Consider the following 14,118-nt stretch of genomic DNA (forward strand, 5'->3'; position numbering starts at 1 on the left):
GAAGCCGGCGCCTTGGATTCCCAGGTCGCTGGGTTCTGACGCTGTATGTGGGGGCGTGGCCAGAGCGGGGAAATGGCGACCCCCTGTGCCGCTTCTCACAGCTGGGTGCGGAGGAGCAGTGCCTTAGGTGGTTCACCTGGGCCGGGCCACTCAGAGTCGCTGGGTTATGACGCTGTATGTGGAGGTGGGGTCAGAGCAGGGAAATGGCGGCGCCCTCCACTGCCGCTTGCCGTGGGGACCTGCCGGCCTGGTCCAACCGCCCACTTCCTCGCCTGTCCACCCTCGCACAAATGCGCGACCTCAGTCAACACGCAGCCCTGGCCCGGCTGTCTCCCCCGAGGTCGCTCGCCTGGTTGCTCGCTGGGTCGCTCACTAGGTCTGACCCTGCGTCTGGATTCCGCGGGCCTGAGTGTGTCTGGCCGAGTCCTCCTGTGCAACCCTGCTCCGCCAGCCGCTGGTTTCGCCCCTTACCGGTCAGGCTGAAGAATTTGTTGTTAACGGACTTCCGAAAAGTTCAATTTTCCGTGTTCTGGCTGTGTTTTCTGTTGCTAATATTTAGTTTTCTCTAATCTTGGTTGTGGGAGAAGGCACGGCACATCCACCTATGCCTCCATCTTGGCGGAAGTCTTATTAGTAATTGTTATCTCTCTTCAGTGCAGGCTAGTAACTTCCAACTTAACCCCCCTAATGACAACCTGAAAGGCCTACATACAATGCGCCAAATGTTCCTCTGGGCGCAGTCAACCTTAGGTTGAAAACCACTGACCTGTTATTGAAAATTTTATTCATTTATTTTTAGAGAGTAGGGAAGGGAGGGAGAAAGAGAGGGAAATAAACATGAATGTGTGGCTGCCTCTCACGTGGACCCCACTGGGAACCTGGCATGTGCCCTCACTGGAAATCAAATGGCAACCCTTTGGTTCCCAGCCTGTGCTCGATCCACTGAGGTACACCAGCCAGGGTGAAAGCCACCGATCTTGAAGCTTTGATCATCTTTGGAACCTGAGCGATGTGGCCTTGATATGTAGTATTTTTACTATTATTCTACACAAATTATTTCTAATTCCAATTGTGATTTATTTTGGGGTGGTTATTTAGAAGTGTATTTAATAATTTATAAATATAAGTATTTTCTAGTTATCTATTGTTACTGATTTCTTGATTAATGGCAGTGAGAGCAAGAAATGCACACACACACACACACAAATTTTAGTCCTTTGCAATTTGTTGGAACTTGCATTATATCACTATATGGTCAGTGTTTAAAAAAGTTTCGAGGGTGCTTGGAGACCATCTGTAATTTGCAGTTCTGGGGTGTAGTGAATATTTACGCACATTGAATGCCATTTGCTTCTCATGTTATTTAAAAGTATTTTTACTATTTTTGTGGGCTTTATTGGTTATGAAACAGAACCTGCACGATGAAAATTTGTTAAATCACCTATTATTATTATTTTGTGTATTTTTCCATGCATTTCTGTTCTATATAATTTTGAGTTAGTGTTATTAAATGAATAAAAATTTGGAACTAACTGGTAAATTGAACTTTCTGATATGAAGTACTCTAGTTTATGTATAGTAGTGTTTTTTTGTCTTCAAGTCTACTAGGTCATTATATGATTTTCATTTGGTTAATGTTCATATAGCATATATTCCTGATGTGGAGCCTGGCCGGCAGCATCTCTGTGTGTTGTGGTTGCTAGTGAACAAATACACACGGACAACAGAAGTTCTGTGGAGGAAAAGGGATGGCATGGCCACTCTCTGAGAGAGAGAGAGGGCCAGGGGGCCAGAGGCCTGTGTCTGGAGAAGCTTTTATTGCTTCTCTGGGTACATTACATGGAGGGTAGTCCTCATTTACTGTGCACAGGCTCAGTGCAGGGGACTACCTTTTACAGATAATAAAGGGAAAGAATCCTGCTAATTACTTCAAAGAGAAGGATGTTTCAGACCAAGGGGAAAAGTGGTTGAACTGATCACACTTTATATTTGGGAGGTTTGGCTCAGATTCTAGGAAGATGCAGTAAGCCCTTGATGCCTCAATTCAGGGTGAGGGAGTTTTAGCAAACGAAAGTCTCAAAGCAGTCTAGGTACAATGCAGGCCTGATTACGCACAGAAAAACCTCTCTGTGGGCGTGGTCCTGTACAGCACTTGCTCCCCACTGGTTTTCCACGTGAGTGCTGAGATACATTTCCACGCCACTCGAAATAGTTCCCTACATTTTCCCATTCTTTTACTTTACACCTTTTGGCATATTTCAGATAGCTCTCAGTGTTTCATATCAGTTAGGAGTGGCTATTAAAACCAATCAAAGAATTGATTTTGGCAGAGGATGTAATGTAGGAGGGCCAATATATTTCCTATTCTGTTGTTCCAATACCTTTTACTATATTATTAATATTTCCCCATGGATCTAAAGAGAGATCTTTGTCATAGAAAATTTCCATCAGACTTTGCATTTATTTATTTATTTAAAAAATTTTTGTTTATCTTTAGAGGGGAAGGGAAGGAGAGAGGGAGAGAAACATCAGTGTATGGTTGCCTTTTCATGTGTCCCTTGCTGGGAACTGGCCTGCAACCCAGACATGTGCCCTGACTGGGAATTGAACCGCGATCGTGTGGTTCGCAGGCCCACGCTCAATCCACTGAGCTACACCAGCCAGGGCCCAGACTTTGCATTTATTATTGGACTTTGTATTCTGTCCCATTAATTTGTCTATTCAAAGGTCATTACCCCACTGTTTAGATTAAAGTACATTTATAACACAATACCTATTTATGTTTGGTTGGGCTAAGTTGTATTTATGAATTTCCTCTTCCAGAAATTTCTTTTCATTCCTCATTTTAACAAGTTTACTGAACATGAGTTGGTTTTAGTTTTAAAATGTTGGTATTTTAAACTGTATCACAATAAATTTATAAGCAACTTTGGGAAATTGACGTCCTTATGTTTTTGGTTTTCTTAAATCAAAGAACGCGATGTTACTTTCCAGTTGTTCAAGTGTCTTGCATTGGGCATCGTTTTAACATTTTGTTCACACAGATCATCACATTCTTGCTGAGGTTAGTGTTAGGCCTTGTATCTGGTTTGTTGTTATTGGTTCTTTTCCATTCTATCTTCAACTTAGTGTTTCTCTGTATATATAAAAAGGTATTTATTTCTGTGTTATTCCCCCGCACTGTAATAAATTCTATTATTTGTAATCATTACCTTGCTTTTCATGATTCATCAAGGTAAATAAGCTATCGTAGCAGAATACAATTGTATTACTTTAGTTATGTAAAAACATGTAAAAATAGACAACACTTGAAAGAAAATATGAAGAAATAAGGTAATGTGAGGAGTTAGAAAAAAATTTGTTGGTTTTCATTATTGATGAAATAAAACAGGAGCAGGATACTGATTCTTAGGTGAGTTCAGGGTTTGGACCCCTGGTCTTTAAGAAAGAAGTGTTTTGTAAGTGAAATGGCGCCCCCTCTAGGTTATCTGAGAAACTCACGATATGGCAAATGTGCGCATTTTCGTTAAGGGAGATTGTAGATGGTGAACTTTGGAATGTAGAAAGCGGGAGTATTTACTTTTAGTGACCTGACAGAACAGTTATTAAGGAGTGACGTGTGAGCAATGACAAGAAAGCTGTCATCCCTGCACGCCTGCGGAGCTTCACCACCGTGACTCAGTCTCCCCAGGTTTGCGGTCCCTTCCGCCCGCTGCACTTGGGCAGGTGCCGGTTCAGCCTGGACGCTTCCACCGCGGCTCGGCCACAGGCCGGGACAGTGAGCTCCACGAAGGCACGTGTGTCCCTCTCGCTGTTGGGGAAAATTGATAGCTATTTTGAAATACAGCAGAGTGCGTAGGGAGTGACTCGCTATTTTAGAAATACAGCACAGCAATTAGGGGGTTGTTTTTACAGCCCAGGTTTTTATAGCCCAGTGATTCGCCTCGTTTCTTCTAAGTTATCGCCTACATACCAGAGATAATGAAACTCTCTGCTTTCTGCTTCTGTAAATTGTCTCCTGCTTTTGGTCCGAAGGACGGGCCCTCCCTTGCTCTATAAAAATAACTGCTTTCCGCCCTGGCTGGTATAGTATAGCCCAGTGGGTTGAGCAGGGGCCTGTGAAGCAAAGGGTCGCCGGTTTGGTTCCCAGTCAGGGCACATGCCTGGGTTGCAGGCCAGGTCCCCAGTGGGGGGCCACATGAGAGGCAACCACAGATATTTCTCTCCCTTTCTTTCTCCTTCCCTTCCCCTCTCTCTAAAAATAAATTGTGGGCGCCACTAGCCCCCCATGGCAAAGCCAGGGGGTCAGGAATACCCGGCATAGCCACTGCTCGTGGAGACGTGCGGTAAGCCCCCCTTGGCAAAGCCGGGGGGCCAGGGCCAGCTGGCAAGGCCGCTGCCCGTGGCACAGTTCCTCTCCACCTTGCTTGGCTCCCTGCCTGGAACCTGCTGTGGCTAGACAATAGGTTTCCCAAGAAAGCTAGACAGCCTGTTTCCCTGTAGAAGGGTAGGTCATGCACCGGTGCTTGATAAACAGGGAAGTTTTGATAGCACCCTGTGTTCCCCTGTTGTTCCGTGGAGTAGCTTTGCAGAAAGGACAAAGAAACTGGCTTGGGTGCAGCCCCCTCCTGCTTATTCCCCATAATTGTAATAAAAGCCTTGAATAAACGGAGTTCGGGGCTCAGCGGGATGCTGAGACCTCTCCAACCTGACTCCCTGCGTCCTTGACTCATTTCCACCCCCTCCCCTCTCCTGGCGAGGCTGGTCCGCGGCAATAAATAAATTAAAAAAATATTAAAAAAAAATAACTGCTTCCCCATTGTTCAAGGCCCAGAATTTGGAGAATGACTCCTCTGGGTCCCCATGCGTGAAAATAAAACTTCCACTTCATACACCCGTAAGCGGCTGAGTTGTTTTCTGTAACATCACCGGTGTGTGTCCTGTATTACGCACGAGATGCCGGTCCCCGGGCCTGACACCAGCAAATGCGTCTTCACAGGCACTTACCGAGTGAACTCGCTCGCTTCCCGGGCCGAGACCTCCCTCTGGTCCGTGTCCTCCGTGTGCGGGTGGGGCCGCACCTGTCCGGCGCTGCGCTCGGCCTCCCTGCGGACCTGATGTTCCCGCTGGTCCTCCATCCCGGAGCCCTTCTCAGACCCAGCCTGTCCCCCCTCGGCCTGCCGGTCCCCTCTCTTCCCTCCCAGCGGCCGCAGGACGGAGATGTGCTGGGCGCAGAGGATCCCACGCGGGCAAAGGGCGTCGGCGGGAATCTGCGGGGGCGAAGGTCTCGGGAAGGAGAGCAAAGGGGGGCCCAGGTGATGCGAGTCCCGGAACTTTGAGAACTTTCAGAGGCGGAGTGACCAGAATCGTGCTCCGTGAGGGACCAGGGGGTCGGGGAGGGGTGTTAGGATCCCGGAGGTGCTGGCGGGGCTGCGATCCCGGTGGGTCGGGGTCCGGGTGGCGGTTCTCAGGGCAAAGCCGGGGTGAGAAGGGAAGGGTGGGGAATGTCAGAGGAGGACTGGACCCTGCTGGGAAGCGGTGGGTACTAAGGGACCTGGATCGGAGCCAGTTAGGTGAGGTTCGAACCGGTTGCATTGGGGGCGAGACAGGGAAGGGCCCCCGCAGAATTCGGGTGCAACTGAGAGAACGGAGGTTTGGGGACGGGGACCTGCGCGTGGGCGGAGGTGCCGGAGACCGTGAGAGACCGCAGGAGGGTTTGGGAGAAGGGCGATGGGGCCGGAAACGGGACAGTGGGCTGCGCGCTCGTACAGGTTTTGGGGGTCCTCTCCCCCGTGGGCGGGAAGGGAGAGCGCAGGGGAGCGGCCTCACAGCGCACAACACTGCGCACCCAGCGTGCGGCCTTTCACGGGCGGGCGGGGCGCAGCGCGGGTGCGGGGGTCCGGAGCCGGAGCCGGCTAAGAGTTCAGGTGGATGCGCTCTCCAAGGCCGCTTAGCTCCCCCCTCTCTTTCCTGGTTGTGAAAGACGAAAACCCGGGAGAATCGGAGTCCGGGGAGCGTGGTGAGGGGGTGATGGTTTTCTCCTTTTTTTCCCCCGGTGCGCGAACAGGGAGAGGGTCGTTGGACCCCACGTGCGGACGCGGAGGCTCCGGACCCCTGAGCCAGGGACCTGTGTACAGAATTGTTACACGCACGTGTTTCTCCCCAGACATTTGCCTTGTTTAGGTGCCAGTAGGGAGAGTCAGCGTTTATATGTTAGAAATGCCCCTGGTGAGACAAACGTCCCTGTCAGAACAGACGCAGTACCAGTGGGGGTCTGGTTCTCACTGTGTGCTCGGCGGGGGTGGGGGGGGGGGGGAAGACCGACATAGAGTTTGGGGACAGTTCTGGTCCCTTAAGTGAAGTGGTTGACGGAGAGGGTCTTCTTGGCTGTGGCCACTGTGAGCAGTTCTCCCTAAAGATGAAAGAGAACTTTGCTGTTGCAACAAAACTAGGCGGGTGGCATATGGACTGGAGGAAACAGGCAGAAGGCGTCAGAGGATAGTCGCTCCCGCCCAACCTCGTTGCTGAAGTTGGGACCTTTCTTGCCAGGAGTTACTGTGTCCAGGAGTCCTCAGGGTTGGTGTTGGTCTGTGACTTGCATTGCTGAATAATCGGGACCACAGCGTTGGCTGCCTTCTTCTGCCCTCTCCTGTCTCCAGTGTGACCCGACCCCAGCATTGCAGTACCCAGAGCCGATGTGACAGGATCTCCTGCACTTTCCGGGAGGGACCCTTCCCTACAATCAGGGGCCCCACAGCTGAGTGGAAGGGAAAGCACTCTTCTCCCTGGTGGGACAGTTTTTCAGACGCACAGGGGACAGAGCCAGTGGGACAGGCTCCCTACTCTGTCAGGTGGGAGCCCTTCCTGCGTCCACAGGGCTCGGCTGTCAGGCAGGACGCCTGTCTTTCCCAGGTCGGGTCCCTCTTCACTGTGACAGGACCCCACTCCTGGGAGGGAGAGACCCCTTCCCACACTCCCAGGACCCAGAGTTCAGATGGCAGGGCCCCCTACTTTCTCAGTGAGCAGCCCACCCCACATTCACAAGACCCCGAGGTGATGAGACAGCACCCGAGACTATCCCATGTTGAACCTCCACACATTCTCTGGGACCCTGGCTGATGTCAGAAGACCAGGTGTCCTCTCAGGTGGGGCCTCTCCTCCTGCTCACAACACCCAGTGCTGACTCGAAACCACAGCTTCTTCCCCCTGGAGAGGCTTCTACCTGCAATACCTGGACCCAGGGCCGAAGTGACAGGGCCCACAGCTTTCTCCGAGAAGCCCCTGTTGCCGCACCCACAGGACACAGGTGATGGGACTGAACCCAACACACTCACAGGCAGGGATGCTCCCTGCAGTCATGGACCCAGAACCTTTGTGCACCTCTCAATCACAGGGCGGGGATGGCAGAGCCCTGTACTCTCCTAGAGGGGCTGTGTTCAGGCTCCCAGGACGCAGAGCTAAAGTGACAGGAACCCCTGCTGTCTCAAGTCAGACCGCTCCCCACAGTCACCAGGCTCAAAGGTGAAGGGTCAGGACACTTACATTTCACAGACCTTTCTCAACCCTCACAGGACACAGGTGTGCAGTAACAGGACACTCCTGTCTCTTGTGTGGTCCTCTTTACACTCAAGTGGCCCAGACCTGAGGTCACAGGACTCTTGGACCCCAGGTCTCAGGTGGGTCCCCTCCCCTTGCTTATAAGACGCAGAGGTGACCTGACATGACCTTTTATGCTCTTTGGTGAGGATCCAGAGCTCATGTTATGTCGCTCCATCCTCTCTTAGGTGAAAATACTTTTCCCAGCAGTCAGAGGACCCAGGGCTAACTTGGCAGGACCCCTGCTCTCTGGGGGTGGGACCCTTTTTCACACTGTGCTGCACATCGCCATCTAGTGCGATTCTTTGGAATAGCATCTGAGGTGAGTCCAGCAGGAGATGCTCTTTTTGTCGCCACCTTCTGGACATCTTGAGAATAGCACCTTTTTCATAGCATCTGCTATCATTTTGCAAGGTCACTTTGAAGCCCCATGGCACCGCACACCCATCGCAGCCTCAGTACATTTTGTGTGTGCACGTTTCCACTCTATCCCTGATGTTCTTCTGCATGTGGGGTTCCTGACTCTGTCATGTGAGTGAGGTTCCCATGCCTATGCACGTCTCAAATTTGATGGTTTCATTTGCTAATCTGTGTCATACCTGTTGGATTATCAGACCAGCCCACAGATTCTTGAGGTTGGAGGAAGGATTGTTTCTCCATCACATAAGCAAACAGTCACATATTTCATAGGAGGTGGATTTGGACAATACATATTTGTAACCATTTACTTAAGATTTAATAACTTAACTGAAGTAACTATTCTCAAAACTGAATGATTACCTGAATAAAATGTGGAGCAATGTACTAATTTAGTTTGTTGATACAAAACTTCTATGTAAAGTTGCAGAGCTGGTAATGAAGAGGGTCAACATTTTGCATTTGGTATGTTTATTTTAAACTGGCTGTTAGGAAAGGGAAGACTGGGAAATTACTGAGGATTGTTATGTCATTTATTGCTGAGAGATTTAGTTGCCAAAACTGGGTTTAGGAAGAGAGTTTCAGCACAGCTCTAAACAGTAATACTCCTAGTAAGAGCTTGTTGACCCTCTTGCCTTACTCCCTGTGTCTTAAAGTTCTTGGAAGATAAAAATCCTCATCACAAGTGGTGAATGTGTGTGTGTCCCTTTCCCCACTGAAGATGCATGAACATAAGCAACATTTTCAGCCCCTTTGGCTTTGTCACTTCAAGAAAGGTACAAGCGCAACTGCAAGGCAACAAAAGGTTTGTGGTGTGTATGGAGACGTTGCTGTGAGTGATGGAACATGTCAGAAATGGATTGAAAAGTTTCATGGTGGAGATTTCTTAAGCTCAGTTGCACGAGTTGGTATACCAGGTGCAGTGGAGAGCCATGGAGGGGAGATGTTCACTGAGGACAGACCACGTTATGGCATGCAGGAGACAGGCGACATACTCAGAGGGTCAAAATCGAGTATGAAGAATTATTTGCATCAGCACGATGACATTAATCGCTTTGACATGGAATTCCACAGCAGTTAAGTGTAGTGCTGGGGGACCCCTTTTGATTGCATTGCCACAAGTGGTTCTCCACTGAAACCTAAGGAAAACATTCTGCTTCCAAGACAAATATTGAGGGGGGGATGAACTGTTGATATGGTAGAATAATGTGGAACCGGAGAGTTGAGGGAAAGAAAGGAACCACCACCAGCTGCTCCTCCAAAGGCTGGTCTTCATCCAAAGGAGGTGATGTGTATGTGGTGGATTCCCGAGGGTGTCCTGCAGTGGGAACTCCTTGCAGAAACCCAGCGGGTTCCTCCCATCAGAGCCACTGAAAGCCGCCAGTGGGAAAGCGTTCAGAATTTGTCAGCAGGAGACGCAGAAGGTGCAAGGCCATTTAGTTCAGTCTTTCTAAATTTGTCTTAATGGAGAGAAATTTCCATTCCCTGGAAGACTGCAAAAGGCACTTGGAAGAGTTCTCTGCTCTGAAAGAGAACAATGTCCTGGGATTGATGGAATGGTGAAGTTGCCTGAAAAGTGGCAAAGGGCAGTGGAACAAAGTGGTGACCATGTTGTCCAGTCGTCGTTTAGTCATGTTGTTGGGGGAGAAGGAAAAGCGTGCCAGTCATGGCACCTGATGGTAAAAAGTGAACTAACCTTTCCACCAAGCCAGTAGTTCGAGGTATTCCAAATGTCGGTCTCTGCTGCCATCTTGTGGCCATTTTGGGAAATGATTCCTCAGTACAGGTCAGTAGTAAAAGTGGTTGATTCCAGTAGAATATCAATGACTTTTGATGGCAGGGGTTTTTACCAGTGCATTTGAAAACATCTAAATGTCGGGGCTGTCCATTTACCTTGTCACTGGTATTCAGATTAATGGCCAGGAGAGCAATTAGTGTGTTTTATGTGACATTTCTTGGATCTGGTTGTGTAGTGTGATAGAGTCAGGTTTCTACAATTTCCAGGTGTGCTTGAAAATTGTCATTTGCTTTGTTGAAGCTTTCTTAAACAACGCAGAGGTAAAATTTATTTGAAATTCTCCACCAAGAGTTAAAGGAAAGTAAAACATAAGCACTCTCATTTTATGTATGTGCCCCTACAACATGTTTATAGGCTCATTTCCTCAGTTTTGTTTGCCTAGATTGAGTTTAGTATTTTAGGTTCATTGTACCTAAAATGAACCAAGGAAAAAGCTAAGGAATCTTTTTGTGAAGCCAATAGTAACAACGTGTTTCCAACTGTTGGTCTCTGCATCTTTCTTTCATTACACCTCATTTAGATCAGGAGGAAAAGTGGTTGATTCCATGAATATCAATGTTTTTGATGCAGTTTTACAAAATCATTAAAAATGTCTAAATATCAACTGTCCAATTGCCTTGTGACTGGTTTGCAGGTTAAGAGCAAAGGGAGTTATGAACCGTTTCATGTGATGTTTCCCAGAATTGGCTTTGTGGTGTACCAGCAGCAGGCTTGACAAGTTACAGGCGTGCTTGAAAATCTGTTGTAATTTGCTTTGTCTGTTGCAGCTTCCTTAAAGAATGAGAAAAGTAACGTTATTGCAGTATTCTCTAGCATGGTGTAAATATAAAATAAAATGTATAAATAAAATAGAAGTGTCATCATTTTGTGTATGTGGCCTTAAGGATTTGTCTTGGGGCTCTTTTTCTCTTTTTTTCTTGATGTTTTTGACTCTTTTAGTGTCCTCATATGGGTATAAAACTGGTACATTTCCAGTTTCTGTTTCTAACATGCGTATTTCTGGGTGAAAATTTCTTTCTCAAGTTTTGACACGTAGTGTGTTAAGCATATTTCAGTTAAAGTTATTTTGTATATCAAAGGGTGGTTCATTTTGGAGATTATTTAGATGTCTGTTTTATGAATACCAAACAACAGAATTTCCTGTAGACCCACTTTCAGTGAATTCTAGCTTCAGTGCTATGAGAGCAAAAAACACATTGTGTATGATTTCCACGCTGCAATGCTTGTTGAAGCCTGCTTTATCCTGGGTTGGCTAAAAAGTCAGTTCAGTCCCTCACCACCCCCATGTTCCCTCTCTCATCATGTGGCTCTGGTTCACGTACTTGTCTGTAACTTCATTTGAAACCCTTTGGGTAAACTGTATCATGACAGATGTACTATCAGCATGTATTTAAAAAAAGAGCTTATTAGAACTGTTGATTAATATTAAAAAAAAAAGAACTGTTGAGTGTGTGGCCATTTTCATATTGAAGATGGATGAATAGAAGTAATATTTTCAGTACATTACACTGTGGCATATTAAGAGGGTTAAATGCCAGTTGAATGGAATACCAGATTTCCGCTGTGTAGGAGAAGGTGGTGTGATGGCTTGAACATGTCAGAAGTGGTTTGAGAAGTTTCTTGTCGGAGATTTCTGGTGTGAGGGTTCCCCACGTGTTGGATGGACCAGTCACAGTAGATAGTCATCCAGTCCAGGTGTTCATCAAGGAGAGACCACATTATGCCAACGAGACAGGTGACACACTAAAAAAATCCTAAGCAAGCACCGAAAATCATTTCCACCAGTGTGGTTACATTCATCGCTTTGATGTTTGGGTTCACAGAAGTAAAGAGGGGAGGAGGCGGGATCCCTGCCTGACCACATTTCCACATCAGATTGTCTGCTGATATGTAAGAAAAATGTTGTGTTTCCAAGGCATTGTGGACAGGGGGGACGAATCATTGATATTTGACATTAACATGGAACGGGAGAGATGGTGGGCACATGAAGGGAACCACCAGCAGCCACTCCCACCTGTGGTCTGCACCCAAAGAAGGTGATGCTGTGGATATGGTGGGATCACTAGGGAGTCTTGTACTAGGAACTCCTTGCCAGAGACCAGGCGGTTACTTCCAAAGTACTGCTCCCCATTGGACCAATGGAAGTCACTGGCCCAGGACACAGTCCTGAATTTGTCAGCAGATGTGTAAGCAATCATCCTTCAGGAAAAGGCAAGAGAGTACGTTTCTCTTTGGTGACCAGGGGAAAACGGTTCCAGTCTGGCTGGGCAGTCCTGATTCATCTACAGTACACATAAGATGTTGTATCCTTGGAATGCCAGGTATTTCCGCTGCCTTTTCTAAATTCTTTTAGTGGAGAAAAATTTTCAGTCCGTGGAAGACTGCAAAAGGCACCTGGAAGAGTTCTGTGCTCCAAAAGATAACAATGTTGTGGGCAGATGGAATGGTGAAGTGGGCCAAATGATAGCAGAGGACAAAGGAAGTAAACGACGAAATTGCTGTCCAGTCACATTGTCGAGAAAAACGAAAAAAATGAGCCTGTCATTGCATCTTACTGGAAAACCTGAAGGAACCTTGTGGCCAAGCCCATAGTACAGTGTATGTTCCAAGTGTCTGTCTTTGCTGCCACCTCGTGGCCGTTTTGGGGAAGGACATGTTAGTTTAGGTCAGGAAAAATGGTTGATTCCAGTGGTTTGGAAAACATCTAAATGTCAGGACTATACAGTTACCTTGTGACTAGTCTCCAGAGTAATGGCCAAGGGAGGAATAAGCGTGTTTTATGGGACGTTTCTTGGAAGTGGCTTTGTAGCATAATAGAGGCAGGTTTTCACAAGTGCCAATTGTGCTCGAAAGTCATTTGTAATTCGCTTTTTCTGTTGTAGCTTCCTAAAACAATGTGAAGGTAAAATTTATATATAATGCTGCTACAAGAAATACAAAAACAGCAAAGTAAAATACCAGCGCCATCATTGTCTGTACCGCCCTTTGGAACATGTCTGAGGGTTCATTTCTTCCCTTTCCCTGGACTTCGTCTACTATTTTAGGTTCCTGGTACGGGGGCAGAACACGTGCGTTTTCAGCTTCTGTTTCTAAGCTGTGCATTTAAAGGTGAAGATTTCTTTCTCAAGTTTCATTACGGAGCATCTTTACCAGCACTCAGGTCCAGTTACTTTGTAATTCCAATGGCAGTTTATTTCAGAGGTTCTGTAGGAGTTTATTTCAGAAGTCCCACATCACAGAACTTTCTAGTCATCCATTCTCAGTGAATGCTAGCTTAAGTGCTATGAGGGCAAAAACATACTGTATAGAGAATTTTGAGGCCGCGATGCTGGTTGAACCTTGCTGTAAGTGGGGCTGGTAGAAGTGTCAGTATTTTAAAATGTCTAAATGTAAGGAGTGCCCAGTTACCTTGTGACTGGTTTTCACATTAGGGAAAGGAAGTAATAAATGTGTTTTATGTGCCATTTGTTGGAACTAGCTTTATAGTGTAATAGAGTCTGGTTTTTAGAAGATCCAGGTGTGAAAAGCACATTTGTAATGTGCTTTGTTTGTTGCAGCTTCCTTAAACAATAAAGTAACATCTATTTAAAATGAATTTTTACCCAAGAGGTTAAAAAATAAAACGCTATTATTTTATACATAAAAATCGAACGATCTGGTCGAGCAACCGATACGTCTCAAAAGTGCACCTCTGCTGCTATCTCATGGGACATTTGGGAATAACATCTTAGTACAGGACAGCAGGAAAAGTGGTTGATTATAGTGGAATATTAACAGATAAATCAAAAAATAAATCAATGAACTGTTGATTTGTTTTAAAAGACTGTTTCGAGGTACAAGTCTCAGGTCCCAATGTCAGTGACCAGTTCCCTGGAGCCACTTTTTATGAATACACCATCTGGACCAGACATCGGACTCGGAGGTTCACCCTTGGTTCTTTGATTATGGCTTTAAATTATTCTTTGTATATATAAAAGATATTTATTTCTGCATGTTATTTACCACACAATTTACTAAGTTGTACTATTTATGATACCTTTAGGTTGATATTCATGAGTTGTCAAGATAAATAAGATATCATGCAATAATAAAATTACATTAGTTTAGCTGTATAATGTTGAGGTCCAAAACAGATGTTGAAAAGGGACAATCCCAAACGAGCCCCGGATAAAGTTAGGCTGACCAGGAACTAAAGTTAGGCTGGCCAGGAGCAGGGAAATTTTTACTTCCTAAAAGGGCTAACCGCCAATTTCCCTAATAAGCCAATGGCAATCAGCTGTTTAGAGCTAGCCAATAGCTAACAGCTG

At 46.6% G+C, this 14,118-nt stretch overlaps 1 protein-coding gene across 1 annotated transcript in view; it reads right to left on the reverse strand.

Annotated features, from left to right (window-relative positions):
- LOC119051619 (histone-lysine N-methyltransferase PRDM9-like) overlaps window positions 1–9,763 on the reverse strand; it is a 33,342-nt gene extending 23,579 nt beyond the window's left edge. The window contains exons 1-2 of the mRNA XM_053672069.1: window positions 9,710–9,763; window positions 5,008–5,270 (exon numbers count right to left, since the gene is read on the reverse strand). Of these exons, the coding sequence (XP_053528044.1) occupies window positions 5,008–5,270; window positions 9,710–9,763 (317 nt within the window). The remainder of the gene's footprint in view (window positions 1–5,007; window positions 5,271–9,709) is intronic.
- Window positions 9,764–14,118: the final 4,355 nt, after the last annotated feature.

The sequence above is a fragment of the Artibeus jamaicensis genome, unplaced genomic scaffold (assembly GCF_021234435.1).
Source record: "Artibeus jamaicensis isolate MK-2021 breed Jamaican fruit bat unplaced genomic scaffold, CSHL_Jam_final contig_723, whole genome shotgun sequence".
Lineage (NCBI taxonomy): Eukaryota > Metazoa > Chordata > Mammalia > Chiroptera > Phyllostomidae > Artibeus > Artibeus jamaicensis.